The sequence below is a fragment of the Lepisosteus platostomus genome, chromosome 12 (genome assembly GCF_059453375.1).
Source record: "Lepisosteus platostomus isolate fLepPlt1 chromosome 12, fLepPlt1.hap1, whole genome shotgun sequence".
Classification (NCBI taxonomy): domain Eukaryota; kingdom Metazoa; phylum Chordata; class Actinopteri; order Semionotiformes; family Lepisosteidae; genus Lepisosteus; species Lepisosteus platostomus.
In genome coordinates, this window is record NC_142622.1 from 23,666,046 (window position 1) to 23,688,525 (window position 22,480).

A 22,480-nucleotide genomic window follows, 5' to 3' on the forward strand; every position below is an offset into this window, starting at 1 on the left:
CAGTACATACTTACAAAGCTATTATAAATGTTATAGAAAACAGACATTGCGTTCAGAGTCTTTTATCCTGCCTTGTAGAGAAATCCAGAACTTAAAATACAAAGCATTCCAAAGATTATTTTAAATAAAAGAGACAAAATCAGAATGAACTACTGTACACCTGGAACCAAGAACCAGTGGCACTAATTTTGTTCAGCAATTCCATAGTCTATAAAAAGATATTCTCAACATCATGTTATACTATACTATCATACTGTCTCATCTCTGCCATTTTTCTGTCTGCACCACAGGCCATGACAGTTACAGAGCAGTATGTCTTGAATGAGGGGAGAAAACAACAACACAATCCTGGTTACATACAAAAGTTAATGATCGAGAACAAACCATTCAGTTAAAATCACTCAATTACAACACTTTGCCATTTTGAAGCACTCAGTGCTTGGAATACTTCCAAATTTCTAAAATGCCATTGTTTCACACACAGAAAACATCAAATATTGCAACCTCATTTAAGCATTTATTAATGTATAATAGAAAAAAATCTGAAAAATGAGATGGAAAAAGATTCAGTATACAGTATACCAAAACTCATCTTAAGTAATAAATTCATTAACGTGCAAGTACCGGAGCTGACATGTAAGAGAATGGGCTTTAGTTTCAGAAATTTGGTTTGATCATGATCTGAAATTTAATCATTAATTTAATTTTAAAAAATCTATTTCTCATTGTCAGTTTAAGAACAAAGCCAAAACTGATAAACTGATTAATATAAAAAGTACTTGAGGTCTTCCATATAAAATAGTATTATTGCACAAACCCAAGGGATATACAAGGTAACAACCTCACTACCTAAAATTGTTCTTCAAATGCTATTCCAATCAGACAATCAAAGATACTTTCTAAAATCCTGCAGTTTCACCTGCTCATTGGGGGAGAAAATGAGTTGAAGCCTGTATCAATTTAACATTGATTTGAGAAAAGATTTAATGCACCTGCTATCCTGATAAATCCATTATCGCCATTCTGGCTCTGACAACCTTTCTCAAGCTGTAGTCTTGTCTCATAGTCAGCAGGTAACATAGATAATATTCTATTCTGAAACTGAGGGGTGGGCTCTGTAATGTATTGCAATACTTACATTTAAATCAGCAGTTTAATGCAAGTTTAGTAAAAGTGCAAGAAAATCACAAAAGGGACTCAAAAGGCATTCACATTGCATGAAATTATACTACAAAAGCAAATGAAAACTTACACCTTGAGAACAGTTATATTTATGGAAGGTGAATCTTGAAAAACAGTCTTTAAATGAGCATCCACATTCAATAATTTTAGACAAATGCAAAAGAAGAGTAGCATGAGTATGAGGAGTAACTATGGAATATTTAGTAATAAATATTGTAGGACATAAGACCTTGAGCTTCATCACAAGCAGAACACAAGGGCTGCTAGTGGTCAAGTGGGTAACCTGATCTCATACAGTAAATTAGTAAAGAATGTGCTCACAATTTGCCCAAGAATAATGTACTATCTGATAAGAACTACATGATAAAAATACAATGAAATAAAGCACTAAGACAAGAACAGGTATTTTAAATCACTGAAAACAAAAAAAGACCCATCACTGTTAAAACTAGAAAGTACAGCTCGACTCTTTACCAAGGAGGATATTCAACAAGACAGATAAGCCATATCAGCTTTCACTTTACATTATTTCAACCTGAAATGATTTCACTTCACTACAATTTAGTGCAGTACTGCTGTGTTGTGCATGAGCGTCAAGCTGGAGGCTGTATTTAAAGACTTACCACAGAATCCAATGAACTTCATCTCCCAGCAATAGACCTCCCGTTGTTAAAGAAAGTAAGCTTGCTGTATCTTCTTGCATGCTCCAGTAGGCACGCCACACACAGCTTTCCACCCCTCAACCAACCAGGAAAAGGGCACAGAGCTGGTATTGTGCACAAGTTACAGTACCAAGGGATTTACAATAATATCTGACTAGAAGGCTAAAGCTGCTTGCCTTGGAATCTCTCCCAGACCCCTCTTAAGATAATGTGAAAAAAGGAAGAAACATAACAAAACAGAAAAAGCTCCAAACACACTTGAACCTAGATCTTTTCATCAAAGCCTTTCACAGGATCACAGTTAGCCGTAAATTGAACGGAACAATAACATTAGCCACGCAATAAGGGTACAACAGGAGAAACAACCGGGTAAATGCTTTTACACGGCTTCCCCCCCTTCCCCCAACTCAGGTCTGGAGGAAACAGCTGCAACGCCACTGGAACAAAAGAAAAGGAAAAAAAGATCTGGTTGCAGAGCTGACACAGAAAAATATACAAGGGCTTCAATCGCCACAGACAAAGACTACAAACACCGCCTGCAAAGAAACATTAATGAAGCTCCGTCAGCTATTTGTACGCAGTAAGGCTCATTGACGGCTATCATTCAGGGAACTCACGATTTATTAGGGGCGTTGTATTTCACTATACAGCTCATTAGCCTGTACCAGGATTCTAGAAAAGCCATAACTGTTTCCTCTCGTCTATTAGAGGAATCCACTTGTTTCCTCAGACCTCCCTTCATTTCTGTTAAACAGTTTCACTCTTCTTGTATTCCTGCTTATTCACAAAGCCTGGGGGTAATTGTTATTTTAAAGTCCAGACATCTGGGGATATCAATGATTAATAAATGGCATTTACTGTAAGACTGGCTTCCTATGTGACTAAGGGGTTCCATATCAGTCGATGCACAGTCAGCATCCCGTAAGGAGGAAGCTGTTCTGAAATTGAGATCTATAAAAAGACAGTTTGTTATTTATTCATGCGCTTCCCTCAATTGTTTTAATATGTGCTGCAAAGTGTTTTACAATGTCGTAATCAGCCTACTGGCATGGCTCAGGGTAGGCCTCAATCAAAATGAAGTGTTAATGGCTTCAGTAAAGTTATCACTTTTAGAAACTGGCTGCTGCAGGCACACATACCAATATCTAAATATACATGCAAGCATAAAGCACCCTGGAGTGTACATTATCTTTTTAAATAGATTAAAAGCCTTAAGACTTTCAAAATCATATGTTTAAAAATAAGATTTGTAAAGTACTGGGACATATATTTCAAAATGCACGATATATGAAATTATTCCTATCCCCGCTATTTTATGAACTCACCTTTCTTCATCTGATATCACAAGTGCTCTAAGAGACTTTAATGAAAAAGGAAACAGATTTTTTGGGTACTTGCTTGAGTTCAGGACGGCCTCTATGATCAAGGTTTGGTGGTTAGGTCACAAGTTGAATATGACTGGAATTCCCCAAATGGGGGTACATGGTGGTGGGATTAGTGGGCCAGGACGTTCTGGGCTCAGAAAACACAGTACCTTCCCAAACCCTGTGGCGTCCAAAACCAGATATCTAGATTTGCAGTGCTGTTGGTGAAGGATGCCCCTCTCCTTCAGCTGGTACTGAGCCTCCAGTACAGCACAGGGTAGAGCTGCCTGCTATAAAAGATGAGCTGCTCCAAAGTGAGCGGGTCAAAGGAGTCTGCCTGCACTTCCTCATTCTCCCGTGTGCGGTTATGGGGTTTGCAGTTGCAAGCCTGGACATGAAAAACTCACAACCGGCGACTCCAAATCAGGCAGGTATTACAAAAGAAAGAACCGATTATTCTTGATTCATTTGATTACCGAGTCTGATATCAACATCTGAGATTGATGCAGTTATTGTACTGTTAACCTATTGTAAATCTCTATTTTCCCATCTAGTCATTTTAGAACTGCTTTATCCAGTACAGTGACATGGGGAAAGCTTAAATCAATCATGGTGAACAACGGATGCTAGGCAAGACACACCCAGGGCAAGATGCCACTCTATAACAGGGCACACACACACACACAAATACATACACACTCACACCAAGGCAATTTTTCCCAGAAATCAACTAACTGACCAATACAATTGTTGCAGACATCTTCTTCATGAGGTTAACCTCATTCTTATGCTATCAGAATTTGCTTAAAATACCCAAAAAGCCTGTCCTTGTGTGTGCATTTAAGTCCCAAACTACATTTGGGCAAAACTTTCCTATATCTCCTGCCTGGTAGCAAGGCAACTAGTCAATTGCCTTTGAACGTGAAATTGGTCAATTTCAGACATCACAGTCGAAACTGTCTTACACATTTTTATAACCATATCTAAAATTTTGGAGGTTGATTGGAAGTTGATAAGCTTTTACTTTCAAAACTCTGAAAAGTCTAATAAAGCCTAGTTCCTAATCCTTTCCAAAACACTTTACAGAAAATATACAGAAACATTATGGACACAAAGAAATTGGTGCAAGTGGCAAAGAAAACCCAGAACACCATCATGTAGATCATGAAGGAAAAAATGAAATGCACTCTTGTAGTTCTTTGTTGACATAATACTGTGTGACTGGCTGTCATGCACACAAACAGAAAGTGTCACTACCCACATAAGGACTTCCAAAGTATAATGTATAATCAATGACACCATTGTGGTGACAGATGACTCACAGTTTGAACTGTTTGGTAATAATCAAAAACAGTTTGAGGGAGGACTTGGAGGCGTTATCACAGCCCATGAAAAACAGCTACAGTAAATAATACAGTGGATTAATATGAGCATCTTTGCCAAGGGTAGTGAAGATTTCTGAAAATAAATCAATGGTACACTGACTGCCACAATGAACCCATCGGAGAGGAGTAGCGCTAGAGCTGCAGACTCCAGAAAAAAGGGTTGTAGGGACAGATCTGGGTGGGACACCACTGCCATCCCTTGAATCTCATTTAAAATGACAACATGGTGAGCTTTTCATGAAGCAGGGCACTCAATGAAACAAACTGAGTTAAAAGAGCATCCATTTAAATGAAATGAGTGTTAACTCAAAGGGGTATCAAAATCCACACTGAACAAACTTCAGTAAGTCCAGGATTCAGCAGCCAGAATCATGACCAGGTCACAAGCAAAGCGATCACATTACTCCCATCTTGGAGTATAGCCAGTTTATCCTTGCTGTCATATTCACATTAATTTAAATAGCTTTCTAGTTTCATAGTTGCTTTATCCCGTTGGCATGGGAACGCACTTCAGTACTGCTGTATTTGTAGCTCAATGGAGCCTCTTCTTCTTGCTTGCTTATTTTGAAAAATTCTAAGCACCGATTTCCATTGACATCTTCAAAAAAAGGTTTGCTCTTTTTAAAACGCCTTATACCCCACCCATATGATTTTATTCAGTTTCACCTTCAGCAGAAGCACTGAACAGCTATCATGGTGTAGTGTAATCTGTCTTGTGAGTGAGTTTGACATTCGAGAATTGCTTCAACTTCAGGACTTGGTATTTGGCATAACTTCTACTATTGTTCAATTTTCCATACGTCAATGTCATTTTACAATCACAAATATATTTTATGTGAATACAAGAGGGCTAACACACCAAATATGAATACATTTCACATAGTAATGTAACTTATTCATTCCTGTTGTACAGTATAATGCATTACATGACTTCATATGAATCTCTTTGCTGCAATTGTTCATTATTTGTGCCTCCGGCATGCATAACACCTGTGTGTAGATTCAGGTTTATTTCTAATATGGTCTATGTGAACAAATAAATGAAAGATTAACAGATTTATATGGAAGCCCGTTTCCGCCAAGGAGTAAAAAAAAACGTGATATGGTATCTCACATTTGCGACTTCGAAATAGCCCATATTTCATTGTCTGTCCTTTTGTTATTGTAACGCATTCGGGTTCTAGGGCTTGTGCCCTCGCCGCTCCCACCCTAGTTCGTGCCTCACTGCATTGGCTCGAACCCAGGTCTTGCCAGCTGAGCTAACTTGTCTGTCTGTCTGTCTGTTTAAGTGGTTTGAGTGGAGACCTGGATCAAAGTGTGCTGCCTTTACTCCTTCCGATCCAATTAATATATTCTTTGTCATTTTGAAACCTTTTCATTCTAATGCTGTGATGTTAGTGAATACTTTTTAAATGCCCCTGTTTAAAAGAGTGGAAATTTCTGCACGAGTTCTAATGCAAACACAATGATTCAAACCTTGGCCGAATTGCATGCACTGTGACGTGTCATACCCCTAAAGATTCAGCATCAGTCGAATTGCACTGTGCACCTGCATTTTAAATGAGCTAAAAAGCGTTTTAGTTGTCAGTGGGCGTGATTAAAACCACTACGAAGACCAGAGGGGCCTTGTTATCTTACTTCCTGCTGGTGCCGTGGTTTGGAGGGGCTTCTGTGTCGCTGTCCTTGCTTCCTAGAGTCCCCCTGTAGGTATAGAAGACATCCTCCGTTTCGGTGATGTAGCTCATCTCGCTGGCCAGGTTGTCCATGGAGGAGTGCCGTGGCTTCCTAATCTCGTGCCGCAGTCGAGGGCTTCTCCTGCAGGGATAGCCACGAGGAAAAGAGGCCTGTCATCCGCTATATCCAGTGGCTACACTCGGACAACCCAGGTAAGCTCAGCTTGTGAAGCCAAGACATGAACAGCTTCATGTTTGCATCCTCGATGACATTTGCGGAGTAAGCTAACAGGCGTCACTGTGAACGTTTAACAAAGATCACACTGAGGAGGCTCCAGCAATCCAGCTTGCCATCATGGAAACATTTAATAAAGTTTCATAGTATAGAAATATAACATGTTATTCATACAGCTACTCTTTCTTTCACTCCAAAACACCTACTGTTCAAGTATTTTACAAAGTATTCACTCCCTTCCAATGACGTCTCATTTTGTTGAATATTGAATAACAAATGATTTATACACATTTTTAAAATGTTGCATATGCTTCTGGAACAGCTACTTGCCACATCAAGTTCATAACTCTTATATTTCTGTTTGCATGTTCATTTAAACAACCACCTTTTTTTCCCCAACAATCCTTAGTATTCAAAACTCGAATACTCAAACTGAAGATTTTTATGGGTGAAAGAAGTTAAATGTCCACAAAACCTGGAAAGAAAATCACTTATCACTTATCAGGGTAATTATATGCATTTGCGTAAACTTATTGTGCATTTGAGATAATTTAAGTTTGCCATAGCAAAGGTTTTAAATACTTAGGTATTGGATGTTGCATGTTTCATTTATTTCTTAAGGTAAATCTCCAAACGTTGGTGTAATTTTTTTCATATAGGCTCTTCATATATCATTAGGACGTTTTTTCACAGAACTGTATACTTAATACTCACAGTGGGTCATGGGTAATGCTGTGTTTCTTCAAAAACTGTTTATCTAATTAAGTCAAACCTTGAAATGATAGTAATGGTGCAATTTCATTATAGTGTTAATGCAATACGGTGATATAGAATTCTGCATTAACGTATGCCTCGGAACACGTTTCCTCATTTCAACCTGCAGTCTTAGGAACTGTTAGACCAATTGACATGAAACTTGGCAGATTTCATTTCATTAGACCCTGCATGAAACTCTTTTTTTAAGTCTATTGGTTAAAACCTGCTTGTTAAAATAAACTGTAGAAAGGGCTAATTGCACTTATCCAAAAATTGTTCAGCCATTGAAGTCATAATGTGATAATCTTTTTCGTTTACCTGTTTACTTGTACAGTAGTTCACTCTGTTATACTGCTTGCAGTGTTCTAGTTAAGAAGCATTATAAACTGCATAATAAAATTGCAATAATACTACTACTACTATTAAGGCTGTCATTTTTGAATACTTGTGGACTGTATTTTAAGAAAGCTTCTTTTAAACTGTCCATAATCATGAAGATTGCTGCATATTCTTTGTGCTTCACTACTACAGAGTAATGAACTGAAGGCAGCCTTTTTAGAAAAATTACCATGTTTGACAGAACGTACCAGCTCCTTGCATTTGTCTCTCTGTATTGGCCTGAATTGCGAGAAGCATTAATGCTACTAATAATAAAGACATTTCCCAGTAATGTATTTAAATGGAACAGAACTGTGGAATTCCTGCCACCAGAATGCCTGAATAGTTCCTTGTGTGTGGCTCAGCTCTGGCATCTTACCAGTTTGGTGTCACTGGTGGGGAGCGTGATGGAAGGCTCTTGGTCTCCAGGTGCTCCATGGACAAGGATTTTCTCAACACTGGATTCCACACCATGCCTCCAATGACCTTCCGACAGAACTGGCTGTTGATGGATCTGGGGGAATTCAACCACAAAATGGATGAAACTGGGAAGGAAATATCCCTAAAGACACCTAAGGAATAGAGTCAAAAGTGCAGAATACCCAGGCTTTTGATGTTTTCATGTCAGAATCTGAATGCTCCTGAGGAGACTTTGCACTTGAAATCAATTTCAGCTAGCAACACAAGTGTTGCCACGCTGGCTTTCAAAAATAAGTCAGATAAATGTATTCACTGAACAGACTCAGATCCTTCTAGGAATATCACAATTTCCCTGTTCTTTCAAAGCAAAAAGGAGGGATTGCTACACATATGTCTGCAAAAACTACAGAAAAGACCAAAAGGAGTAAATATAAAAATTGTTTCAACCACACTCTGCAAAAATGCAGTACAGTATACCTTTTTGTACTGAACAACATAACTCTGTCCCTGTAATATAGGCATTTTTTTATTGCTGTTACAAAGGAACACTATTGTGCTCAAATTGTAACATACAAGGAACATGGCACAAAAATGCTGCTGTAAAGCAACAGCCCTTTCAATGCAAATGCATTGCACTAGAGTTGTGCACAAGAGGCATGTCACGTGCACAGGTCAAGTGTGCAAGACTGGAGGGGAGATGTTGAAGACGAACACTGTGCTGGCCCAGAAAACAATTTAGAAACCATTTACAATGTGTGCTAATAGCAACAGTTTATATCTTCAAGATGACAGAAAGGAAAATGAACCACTCCCCACTATAGTCCCTACCATCATACACCACCCAAGGAAATTAAATAAGACGGAATCAATGGGCTTATATTTCTTAAAGCAAGGCTAAGATCTGAACTGCAGAGACCATGGTTAATTGGCGATTACTATGAAAAAGGAGGCATCATTTCTAAACATTAGCCATACCTTAAATCCACAAGCTTAATTTCTCTTAAGAAAACCATCTGACAACAAGAAAAAGTAATTACTGGATATTCTGAGCTACTCATTTATTGGTACACAGGAGTATAGATTTGTAATGAATACATGCTCTTGTCAAAGATAAATAAGACATAAATATGAACCTAAATGTGTAATTAATAATATTAATAATAATAGGAAATTAATAATATTGTTAATGATGTGCTTTGTATATATTTATTTTACATTAATATAAAAATGCCTATCATCATTAACAATATATTAAATGTTATGCAGAGCAGTGCAATGTTTAAAGAAATTAAAATGTTTTAGATACTATCATAAACTAATTACAAGTGCAAAGTGTTCCAGAATCCAAGAGTGAACTCATTAATGATTGAATTAGCAGATCTCACAAATTGTGTGCTAAATTCCCTTCTGTGCCTACAGAGTACTGTTTTTTTTTGTTTAGATCTCATCTAGGAAACAAACTTTAATCTTAAAAAGGAAAACAAATTGCTAGGGATGGGCTGATCTAATGTAGGACAGGGAGAGCATGGTTTAGGTTATGGCTGCAAACAGAGAAGGGTTACTTTTTCTGTGTGTGATGTTCTTGCACTGCACATCGCATTCCCAACCTACTCAGAAATAATCAGAGATTTGTGCAGCAGGCTTTCTAATGTCTATACTGTGCAGACTACCTGCAAACAGTGGATCCTTCCACTTCCCCAAAGAGGGAAATTGAGTTGAGATTTATTGTGTACTTGAGAAGCAGCACATACTGTACAGTACAGTAAACTGGATCTTCCAAAGAAGTAGAAATACCAAAGGTGATAAAACTACACACCTTTAAGAGAAGATTACAAAATAAAAATATCGCCTTTGCCACAGGCATCTACAGAAACATTACAAATCTTAAATCTGGTCTCTGCACAATAATTTTTCACAAAATACAAACATTAAACATTTTGGTGGTGTTATTTCTGTATTTTGATATTTTTGCCATATCATTCCTCTGAAGCCTCAACGCTACTCCAGATCCACTACAATATAGCTAAAAGTTATGTGGCTCAGGTTATGAAGACTAGTGCAAACAGACTTGGGGATGGAGAAGAAAACAAACGTCTTTACATACCACAAAGTGCTACTTTGCCAGGCAGAAATATGAAAGCAGGTGACAAAAGAAGGAATGACTACAAGTTATTAAGAGATGTCTGGGAACAACTCTTATTCCCCAGCATTTTTGACTGAAGCTACCTTTCTACCGGTAGAGCCACTTACTTGGCAGGGGCTTTGGAGCCGAGGGTCCAGTAGTTGGACAGCAGCTTTTTTTCCTGAGGTAGTGATTTCTTGGTCTGAAAAAAGGTGTGATGCTCCACGCAAGATTTCCACAGGTTTTTGCATGCTCTGTAGTTCAGCATGCTGAAGGCCACCGAGTAGTCTCGAGTCTCACCCTAACAATGCAGAAACATGTTTATTAAAAGACAGAATCTATCCACTTTATTTATGAACCCTCAAAAAATCTGTCTTAACCCACTCATGATCCTAAACCAATTGTGAGACATTTCAAGTAAAATCGTAATGTGTAAATCAGTTGAACACGCCAGGCTCTTTTCTGCTTCATTATTGCGCTCTGTGAGAAATGTGATTTTTGTCTACATTTTATTTTCAAAATGTTAAAGTGAGTTTGTAAAATGCTTTTGGGTACTTTACATTTCTGTAGCTATTACATGCTATGAATATAGAAAAGAATGTTCTTTAATTACATTTGTTTATTTATTATTGTTATTATTTTTTAAGTTATTTATTAATTATGTTTGTTTAGATTGCTTTGAAACTTCGAAAAATAACAACAAAAATCATTATATAAAAATAAGGAATTATTATTAACAGTGACAAACTAGATTTTCTTATTAGGAAAGATTCATATGATGTCTCTGGATAAGATTATTTATTATTAACCCTTTATTGCGCAAATATTTCTTGTATTTGATATTTGACCTTTCTGGGGATCAGCACACTGTTGCACAATCTAAAAAGACTTGTTTTTTAACAGAATCTGATCAGATGTGTTAAATATTTTCTAAGAAATACATTTTATTATACAAATTATCTGCTTGACTAAAATGTGACTAAAACTAATTCTGTTGTAGTCAACTAAAATTAAGAGATTAAAGTCAGAATTTAGTTGACTAATTCATACTAAAAGTGGATGACTATACAGTGACTGATTAATAATACACTTTAGTCAACTTGACTAACATGACAATCAAAAACTAGTGACTAAATTAACACTGCTGCAAACCCTAATGAAGGTGTGACCTGACAAAATACAGTACTTTGAAAAAGAAATAGTGACTAAAGAAAATTCCATTTTAAAAGTACTTAAAGCATTGCATTTTGCGCTAGAAATATAGATTTCAGTCAAAAATCCTTCTCTTCAGTTTCATTTTATATTATGATCCTAAGCCCCCTAGTGGCCTAAATCAGAAAATTCCTCAACTGAAGGAGTTACAGTTAAATGTTAAGGTGTACCTGTTAATGTTTTCTTCACATTTTCTTTAAATATTTTTCATGATGGCTAAGGAGTAAAGTCCTGGAAAGGTGTTAATGGCCTTGAGCAGTAAAACGTCAAAAACATACTACAACATGGCTCCTGTACTAGATTTATTGTCCATGTCCGTTTGTCATTTGTGCCTATTTTTTTCCTCTAAAGTTACTGGGTACAGCTGAAGGAGTACGCATTCCAATACACTTGGCCCCAGCAAGGCCCATTCACAGGAGATATCAATCTGTTGCCAGCCACAGCATTTTTCCACCTTAAGTCAAGGCAACAGGAGGTAAGGTGAAGCCCACATAGCAGAAAATCAAAGGGATTTCACTTACGTGTTTCTGCCTTAACTGTACAAAGAACCTTTTCCTTTTAAAGGAAATTTTGATAATGTTGACCCTAGAAGAAAAAAAAGAAACAGGAAAACTTTGGTTACCAAAAAACTAAAGTAATAATGTTTAAAATGTAAAAAAATATGAAATTGTTCTTTGTAACCTTTCTAATATAATTCGGTGACATTTCGATAATCTGTTGTTTGACAGGCCGACAGGAAATGTTTAGGATTTGTGACCTATCAACTAACTGTGCTGCTCATTGTGTTATAATTCTCACTCTTAGTGTCACACTTTATGCAAATAGTAGAGTTTGGGGAAATATCTTGCTCAGTTCCTTTTTAAGATCAAGTCTCGGCTCTAGTTCCTTCGGCATCATGCAATTGAACAGATAAAAAAAACAAAGAGGAACAGTAGCTGGGAATGTATTCGAAAAGAGCTAGAAGAGAAAACAGGAACTCATGCCAACCCTGTTAGAACCAATCCCCTCCCAGTTCCAATCACTTGAAGTCTGGACAATTGGCATGACTGAATCATCATGGAATCCTTGCCAGCTTGAGGGCCAAGGCTAATGAGTTTCTGTGCTTTAACAGAGGAACAACAAAGGCTTTACAGGAAAATAAAAGAAACAAATAGCAGAAAAGACCTGATGCATATCTAGGAAAAACCCTAACAAGGGTTTGATTGCCAAGAAATTACCAATTGGAAAAATCCCAGTGTAACTACACACACGTCATACTTGACTGAGCAGTACGAGAATCAGTCACGTGTAGAGCTCATGTAAAGGGAATGACAGCAGTAAGATTTTTTGGGGATCAATTAAGAACCTGCAATTTTTTTTTCAATTCAATTCAATTCAGAAAAGGAGAGGAGCAGGCTGACAGCTCTGACCTGAGCCATTTGTTTCTGAACACTTTATAGGTAACTCCACCCTGTAGAAGAGACACATTGCTGATTGAAAGGGTTGTACGTATCTCACCCAACAGTACACCTTGCCTGCCTGGGAGGCTACGGGGGTCATTATATCACTGGGAGATGAGAGAGACCTAGTTAACTAATTGCATCCTTGGAGGTGTTCAGTCAATAGTGTGCTGCTATTTGGGGAATCCCAACAGTCCCAGCTGGGAAGTGGCATGACCCAGACGCGAACCCGCGATACTAAAATATCTGTGTTTATCTGTAGTTCAGGTGGGTAGCTGCGTCAGCATGCGTAGGCTGCAAAGGAACAAGTAATAGGTTTATTCCATGCTGAAAAAAAGAAGAAAGAGAACACAACGTTTCGGCCGTGGAGCCTTCTTCAGGTGTGTTTATCTGTGTTTGGTGGAAGGCCTTTACAGATTTTTTTTAACTGTGCTAAAAAGTTTATTTTACTCCAATGAAGGAACAGTACCATGTCTTAAGTTTGGTTAATGCTATTGGTTTTATGGTTTTGTTCAATGTTTAATGAAAAACACACTTAAGTTTTGTTGTACTTTGAACTTTAACAATACTATTTTGCAATGCAGCATAATCACTTGAATCATGGGTGTTTTTTGTACAGACATCTGTATTAAAGTGTTTAAAACATGATCTACTTAAAAGCTTAATATCTTAATGAGTTCACACTTAGCAACATTGATTTAGAATATTAAGATTTTCTCTGTGGACAAAATAACATCTATTAGTGAGAAACAAGACCTTTAAACAAGTTTCTAAATTCTTTAAAACTGTCAATTGTATGACACCTTAATATACTGTGCTATACAACACGTTTTTCCAACCCTTTAAACTATAACACAGATGTGAGGCATTTTGTTTTGAAATTAAATACATTCAGTAAAAACAAGCATTCTGTTTAATCTTCCTCCATTTTTATACCAGTATATTTAAGATGCCTATATATATTTATACCAAAATACAACAGATATTTAATATCTTTGTTTTATTAAACATTAAAGTGTTTCAAGGGAAAACATTAAAAGACTGAGATGTATCACTTTAATTGCATCAACTCCCCACCCATGTGTGGACTCATGCTGGAACATGTCTACAGAGAGTCAGTAAAAATGAATAAAATGTCATTAGTTCTAATACTTACAGTATATATTGTGGTAGAGTACAAGAGTAGATTTTCTACTACTAGACCAGTTTTCTCACATAGGCCTGTCAAATGTGCAGAGAGAACCATTAACAGTTTCTGGTGCACATAAAGCCCTGTATACAGATTGCCATATTTTTTTATATTGAAGAACTGAAGCAAGTTCAGAAGTGACCAATGTAGTTACATGTGGCTAAAATAACAATTTGTTCTAGATCTATGAATTATAACTTTACCTATTAAAAGAGCTCTTAGTGCTGGGATCTTTTACATATATTGTAGCCACTATGTCAGGCTCCTGGCTGCAGGAGCTCAGTACTAAGTACTATAACAAAACTTTTTCCCTGTTTGGAGTGTATTTCCTTAACAGCTGTACATCTCAGTCCTTGAGCTTCTTTTCTTAATGTTATATTAGGCAATTTATCATCACTGGAAGTCACACTGAAGAGAAGTAGACTGCAATAATTTCCGTTAAAAGAAAATAAACTTACAATTATAAGTTACACCTCTGCCTATTGCAATCTTCATTTACAAAGTACCAATTCCCTTGAGTTTAATTCAGAAATGTAAGATATAAACTGGCTTTTTATATACCAAACACCTATTCCATTTCTCACACCAGGGACTAAGAGGTGAAATCAATTAAGGAAGAAGCCTTTAAGTAGGCATTAAACAGAAAACAGTCTTAACCTTAAACCACAATCCTTACCAGGAGAAGAAACTCGTGCAAATCATGTTGCGAAAGACGGCAAGCCCCCCAGAGGCTATTCCAATGAGCATCTCAGCATTGCTAGGATCCTGAGAAAAGAAACGGTGACATGAGTTTCTGGGAGCTGTATGTGCTTTGTGAGTTTTCAAAGTGACACAAGAAGTACAGAGGATTGGCATTTCTTACAGTATATGAAAACTGTGCAGCATGCAGGCTTCTCTGAACATACTGTATAGTTCTGATTTCTATAAAATGACTTTAAAACTCCGATTCAAAATTGCAGTAATTTTCCAAAATGTAACTAGCAGTTCAAATATAGTACATAGAGTAACACAATTTACTATAACAGGTATAGGCATGTCTTGTACAGCTAGTATATGCACGTCTGGAACAAGCTACCCAGGCATGTTATCAAAGCTAATATTGTTACTGTCCCAGATCTTAACTATGAACCCTGCATCCACAGAGGGGAAAATGAGGAGGTGCTGGCAGACTCCTCCAACACATCAGCCTTCAAGCCACTTGTCTCTTAACATGACAAAGCCCACACAGCCCTGAACAGGTTGTTCAGCACTGATTGAAGAACAGGTGAATCCCTCACTGGCAGAAAACCCTCAAGCCCTCGGGAGGCTGCAGATGTCACTGTGTTTGCAGAGAGCACCATAGGCATGTATTACAAAGCTAGCCTTGGTGGCAATACAGCCAATTGTGTTCCACTCCTTAGGGAATCCTGGTCACAGCTGACTAATCCCACGACCTAGGACTGCTTGTGATGAGCAGATGCTTACCACACGGATTTATAGCTCATGACAGCGTATGCCATTATATACAGCAGTTCTTTTGGAAATTATGGTTTATAGTTGCACTCTTACCTTGCTATGTGGTCAGGTGTGACTTAAAGAGAAATGGTCTCTGTTGTTGTTGTTGTTGTTGTTGTTTCATGCGTACACGGATGCAGCTTTTTAGTAAGGCTACTTCTCTAACCATATTCCGAGGTAGAGATGTATGTCATAACCTGGGTCATTCATTTTTGTTTGTGGTGTTAATCTATTTAAAGGTTAAGCTCTAGTTGATTTTTTAAATTGTTTTTGCCCAGCAGAGGAATTAAAAAAAAAACTTTGTGCTGTACATCTTTGTGAGTAAATCTGCCTCCATTAGGGACACAGGGACAGTTTTCTTGCAATACCCTCCCTCTTGACCGTCTTTGAAAGATGGCTTCATCACACTGCTGCATCAGAGAGCTCAGCCTGGGAGAGTGTCTTTACAGGCTGAGCTACTTAGGAGACAAAATTGTTGGATGAGGCCTTCAGATCAATTAGCTACTGGACACCAAATCAAATTGATAGACCAGGTTGTCTTTTCTTGTTTTTGTAAGATGTATACTGATAAGAAGTTGTTTACAGGTGTTAAGAAACAGGGAATGAGCAAGAAAGAGCCACCAATATTCTATTCCCAAACCACTCAGAGCAAGGGGATTCCAAACTATGATTTGCGTGCGCAAACACACAAACAAAAAATTATTCTTTATAAAAGTAATGTATAAAAGCAACTATTATGAAAGCTATGTTCAGCTCAGGGCTTTTTTCAGACCAAAAAAGTAATAATTCAAGATACATTAAGCAGCCTTTATAGTCAATATATTTGAGGGAAGTAGCTTTTTTCCAGTGCTTTTAGACAGGTCCTTATAATACTCAGGAAAGCACAAAAAATAAAAACAAAAAAGGATATTACTCCCACAAATGAAAGAAACCAGCTTTTGCAGGAGTTTTAATTTAAAACTGCAATTCCCTCTTCAGACCAAATGTAAGTCAACTATTTCCCAGCAGCCCCACCATTGTTCATCCCTATCAAGGGACTAAGGGCACGGAGCTGAGTGGTGTGTGACCAGCTGAACACAAAGTTCTCATTCACAAAACTGAGAACTTCTCCACGCCCTAGGGTGTTCTGTAAGTTTCGGCTCGAGACTGATTTGACTTGGGCCTGTATGAAGTCTCCTCACCCACGCTTCCTGTTTATGGGGGTGTTAAAAAAAAAAGTCTGGGAAAACCAAAGGCGGATTCATCAAGGATCTTTTTTTGTAGCATACAGGCATATGCGCGGCATACAAAGAAAATTAAAATCAGCAAGGTCTAAGTCTAGTGTTACTGTAAAATGTAATGGATTGTCGCTACAGGAATGACCCCCTAGCCAGCTTTCAGAGCTGACACGCAAATAAACCACCCCATGAGTTATATGGGACAGACATAAACCTATGCATCCAGATAGCATGATGACCATATTTAGAGACAGACATGTAAATAGTTTTCTTTGGTAGCAAGAAAAAAAAAATTCATGTGAGCTCGAAGATATGCAGGATTTCTACGGTCAACAAGCCCACTGTTGCGGTGCAAACTAAGGAGGTCAGCTAATTACATTCCCCCAAAAAAACATTCCACCCCTGCAGCATATCTCTGCTCCCACTCAGACAGATAAGGTGCTCCTGTCTGCAACAAAGCCCTGCATAATGTGCTATTATAATGTCATTAACAGACAAAGGATTTATATTCATGTCTTTAAATGGGTTTAGGATTTTAACTAACATTAAGTACTGAAAACAAAGTCTGAATATACAACACGTTTGGGTTTGTCTTCAAACTTCACAAAAGATGAACTTACTCTAGCACTGTGCAATTCCACACCATAGAACTCCAGAGTTCTGGCTACATTTAAATAGCAAAGCTCTGCTTCTGACTGCTTAAGGCCTCTGGAAAAGAAGAAAAAAACGGATACGAAAACTCTGTTATCTCAATAGTTGACGTTTTTTTAAATTTTCTTGTGTAATAAACAATCTCACCACAAGGGGGAGATGTTACCCCACATAATTATGTGATGGCCCAGTTGCACAGTATGCACTCAGTTCTTTTCTTTTCTTGCTTAGTTCTTTGCTTAATCAACATATAGAATGTACAGCACAAGAGGGACATGTGAAATATGTAATTTGCATTCCATTTTATTTTATCATTTAATGATGTATGTGCTTTTGCCGGTTTTGCATAGCTATAGGTCTTTATTTGTTAAACTGAATTGTCGTAAAAGAATCACTTATCCTTGAGGAAACACTTTCTTGAAAATCCAGAGTAATTCTGAAAGGTAAGCAGATTAGTAATTTTCAGAACTCTGGAAAATCTCTCTAGGGAAAATACTGCCACTCAAGCCTGTGCAACTGCAAATGTGTTTTTTGTATTTTGACAAGTGAACAATTAAAAAAAATGGTATTTAAACATTTTATCTGCAATTTATCTGCCTATATTTGGAAGGTGAATTCAAACTACTTTATATTTACTTTAGACCCACTGGGGACTAGTGATAACTAATTCTTTCTCCTGGCTGCAATTTTAATCTGCAAATTGTTTCCCGACATAAGATCACTGAACAGCATGTGGGGTCACCTTTAGAAAATAATAAACAAAATACCCTTTTCTGCACAGTATGAAGTTTAAAGCATTAAAACCAAAGTAGATGTAAAAAAATGCTAAGCAAGTGGTTTGAGATGTGATTTTTCTAAAACATTTGTTAAATAACATCCTGATCCACTAGTTGTTTTATTTAGAGTAAACTCTGCATGAATTAATTCAGTCTGCCACCAATTAACCTCCTTGTACACTGCAATTTGTATTATATCCAAAGTCCTAGGTATAATAAACACAGGAATACCAACAGGAGACGAAGTGATGTGGCAAATTTAATTAACTTTCACATGACTGTGGCAACGTCAGATGTAAAATGATATTGATGAGCTCATCAGTCACAAAATGATTCTATATGAAGCAGCTATCTGCTGAGAGTGACAAATATATGTACTCAAGGTAAATAAAACACATTATGGGATGTGGAGGTTCGTTTTTAAGTGCTTTCCATGGGATCTATTAACATTGTATATTAATGATTTCCTAAAGAAAGAAGGCTTCAGAAGAATATTGAGGGGACCGAAACTCCCCAGATTAACATTTCTGAGTTCTAAAAAAAGTGGAGGAAGATGGCACCTTCTTACACAGTGGATGAAATGCATTGTACAGAGTTTGGAAGCCAGACTGACCACAATATCCAGTCATATCCATCTGCTGACTGATAGGGATGCTTCCTGAATTAGCCAGAGTACATCACTGAAGTAATACATTTTCGTTAGGCCAGATGGCCTGTTGTCATAATTCCGTTATGTTCATAGGTGAAAACAGATATATAATAGAGAATACGTGGTCCTCTTTTGTAATTGAAATAGCAATTTCTTTGATTTTATTTGGTTTCAACTTCTCATAAATGCAAAAAGAGGAATTCAGGAAAGAACTACCTGTGTTGCTCATGCAGGGACTCTACTTTGGTTAGAAAGTCCTCATCCTGCTCAGGGATGAAGCGGAATTCTGACAAGTATCCTGGCTGGTGCTCTGAATCCGAATGGTCTCCAAGTTCAGCTACAAAGACAGTACATTGTCAGTCCTACACAGTTATGAAGATTACATATTATATCAAATCCACCTTTTGAAGTAAAATGAAAAAATAAAACTATTATGAATAATTATGTATACAAAGTAAGTGGACTCCAGAAAAAAAGCATTTAGTTTAAACAACTTGGCTAAAGTGAACTGAAATATTATATAAACCTGTACTGCAGGGTGAGTGAAAAGTGTTCATGTCCGAAGTGAAAAGAATACTGGATTTGAAAAATAGAACTGAACTTATGATATTTATCCCAAATCAAAACACCTCAGAGGCTTTAAGATAACATAAGAAAGGTTACACTTGAGAGAAACATGCCTACTTGGGGGCCAATGCTAACCAAAACTATTCAATTCGCCAAACCCCCTAAGCAATGTCACTTACATTGTACTGCATAGGAGGCCAAGACAACTGCAGAACTGAGTGGGCAACTCAACCTGGAGGACAGACAACAACAAAGGATAGTATAGCAAGGAAGGCATTAGGAGAGATCAAGGGCTACAGGCATCCAAATGTAAAGTTTGCACAAACTGGAATAAGGAAATTTCTATAATTTCAGAAGGAAAATAAAAGTATATTTTAAACAATTGTCTCTCTTACATATTTATATTTAGTCATGGAAACCAAGGTTGTGATCAGAAATGACTGTAGATCAACATCCAATATGAAAACAAAACACCTGGATTCACCATCCCTGCACTGGTAATCAGAGCATTAGCATGGAGCTAGGGGATTAAAAAAATGCTCTGCTATATGCTGCACCAATAAGGCAGTGCTGAATGAATGTGACCAAAAAAGCAGTTTTGTAATCTCTACAACCCACTAGTATCTTCCTTTTCTGTGGAAGTCCATCAGCTGGCCCAATTCCAGGTAGGTACTCTATTGTATCAGTACAGGTTTTTGTGCTCATCAGCTCCTAATCATGCATTTTAAGACTGCACAAGCCTCTTCAAAAATACTATAAATCATATCACCAAGGTGATTGCCACTTGATTGTCAGTGTCATTTCAGCATAAGTATGGAGAACTCTGCTCTAAATTAAATTCCGCAGAAATTGGTCATCTACTGTAAGATTCTAAGTTGTATCATGGGCTCCTTTTTTGTTTTTGTTCCTTATTTCCACTTTGTTTTTTTGTTGGCAAACCTAATGGATACTTAAATGCTCAAACAGTGAGATGTCATGAAATTGTTCATGCATAAAACAACAAATCAAGAACAAAGCTCTTTACAACCAACTCGATTACTTGAGCACATTTAACATGGATTATAAGAACTCTTCATGGCTTATTTTATATGGTACCCAGAACATGCTAAATAACAATGGTCAGTAAATGCAAAACTGTAATATTCCATTCCAATACAGGAACATCCCAATAAGGGAATATCCACTCAATGTTCCGCAGTATTAGAACTCCATTTTCATGCAAACTGACTGACTCAAAAAGATGAATCACAGATTCAGTTACACAGCAGGAAAGAAACCATGATCATTACCTTCCTTCTTGAATGTCGTTCTTGAGCTGCAAAAAATACAAGTGTCTGAAAAAGAACACAGACATTATCATAGTTATTTGGTTACAAGAGCATTAAACCTTTGCATGAATGTCAAATAACCAGTTTGAAGGTAAAAAGAGGAAACAAGGCGAGGCCTTTGGTATGAAAGCTCCACATCCTAAGCCCAAAAAATATATTATTTTTGCCTTCCTAGAGAACTCAAAGCCCAAAAGCAAAATTACTTGATGGTATATTTTCCAGAAGCATCTCCCTTCAACACAACATCTTTTACTGGTTTTGCAGTTTGGAATCAATTTGTGGTTAAAGAGTTTTGATTTAATTCAGACATTTGTCTGAGATTTGAGATGACTAATCGCCATAAAAGAATACAAATTTTAATGGATGGAATGAAAAGGACATGGCTCTTATGTTTATAACTTGCAAGACTATTCCACCATGAGTTAAAATTATTCACAGAGCAAGAAAATGATGCTTTTCACATTACAAAGGTGACTACCTCACTGATGCTCACCAATGAAGTAGAGGATATGAGGATCATGCACCAAAAACCTTTTAAAATGGATCTGACACCACATCTTTACACACAAAGCTTTCTGAACAGGTTCAAAACAAAGAACATTACATTTTTTTTTTTTTTAAAAGCACTAAGAACACTCACCTGGTTTGCTCCTGCTGTAGGGTATTGGGATCTGGGCTGAAAAACCTCACCCGGAAATTCAAAGAACAAGGGAAACTCCCTGAAAAATGTCAAAGTGTACAATTTTTCTACAGTCATATTTCAGTCCCTGGATAAAAGGGCAGGTTTTGTGCACAATGGCAGTTTTACATGGCTCTTTAACTGTGGTCAGAGTACAGTGTTTCTATACTCAAGAATCCCAGGAATTTCATTAGCAGAGTCCCTCACTTACAGAGAGGGCTGTGGCTTAAGATAAACAGGAACTTGGAACTAATGGGATGTTTAATACAAGTAAAACATTTCCACGTAAGGTGTGAGCCATGTGGAAACTGTCTGGAGGCAAAGCGGCTCATTACAGCCTGAAATGAAGAGTGCGAAACATGTACAGATGAACTCTGGGAGCCCTTCATTAATGGCCAGGCTTCTGTAGGTAAGGACATTCATTCACAAGCCAATACTAAGTCACAATGTACATAATATGATTCAATTATCTGTCAGCAGTAAGTAAGAAAAGATAACTTGAAAAGTATAAAGAAAAGCCTTTCTACTTCTTTATTTTGCTCTACAAATCCACACAAGCATCCATTATTCATGGTCCACAGTTATGTTTACACAGAAAAACTTTTCTTCATAGTTATGCTGATTTACTGTTATGTGTGCTTACCTTTCAGCTGCTTCCTGACAGGTTTGTTAGGTTCAAGCCACCTCTGTGAAAACAAGTGGAAATAAATAATAAAGTACATGACGTTCTTACAAACTTTAAAAAATCATAATGTGCTTCCATGCTTGCAATGGCATTAACAAACTTCCACTTCTCTAATAAATCTGACTTATATGGTAGAATAAATCTGCAGATTTACACAGTCAGTACAGATCAGGGGTTGGACCAATTTGATTTCTAAGGCAAAGAAAGCCAGATAGAGGAATTGGCTCTCTCAGCACTTTGCAGTAATTATTCCAGTCAGGTGTGGCAACTTACAGGAGAGTCTATTGAATCCTCATTGTGCTGTAGGCTGAAATATTCCTTCTCGATCAGGCCCAAGTGGTTATAGGCCATATCCAGCAAAATTTGACCAGCATCTTGTTTCTAAATGAAGACAAGCACAGGAAATAAGAACTGGAG

The 22,480-nt window shown here is 37.3% G+C and overlaps 1 protein-coding gene across 2 annotated transcripts in view; it reads right to left on the reverse strand.

Moving 5' to 3' along the window:
• ptpn3 (protein tyrosine phosphatase non-receptor type 3) overlaps positions 1 to 22,480 on the reverse strand; it is a 127,035-nt gene that overhangs the window by 45,775 nt on the left and 58,780 nt on the right. For both annotated transcript variants that reach the window (XM_088601446.1, XM_088601447.1), the window contains 12 exons: positions 22,337 to 22,444; positions 22,022 to 22,064; positions 21,340 to 21,418; positions 20,661 to 20,705; positions 19,551 to 19,603; positions 19,021 to 19,141; positions 17,349 to 17,436; positions 14,694 to 14,782; positions 11,911 to 11,974; positions 10,306 to 10,478; positions 8,015 to 8,149; positions 6,232 to 6,408 (listed from right to left, as the gene is read on the reverse strand). In XM_088601446.1, the coding sequence (XP_088457572.1) occupies positions 6,232 to 6,408; positions 8,015 to 8,149; positions 10,306 to 10,478; positions 11,911 to 11,974; positions 14,694 to 14,782; positions 17,349 to 17,436; positions 19,021 to 19,141; positions 19,551 to 19,603; positions 20,661 to 20,705; positions 21,340 to 21,418; positions 22,022 to 22,064; positions 22,337 to 22,444 (1,175 nt within the window). The remainder of the gene's footprint in view (positions 1 to 6,231; positions 6,409 to 8,014; positions 8,150 to 10,305; positions 10,479 to 11,910; positions 11,975 to 14,693; positions 14,783 to 17,348; positions 17,437 to 19,020; positions 19,142 to 19,550; positions 19,604 to 20,660; positions 20,706 to 21,339; positions 21,419 to 22,021; positions 22,065 to 22,336; positions 22,445 to 22,480) is intronic.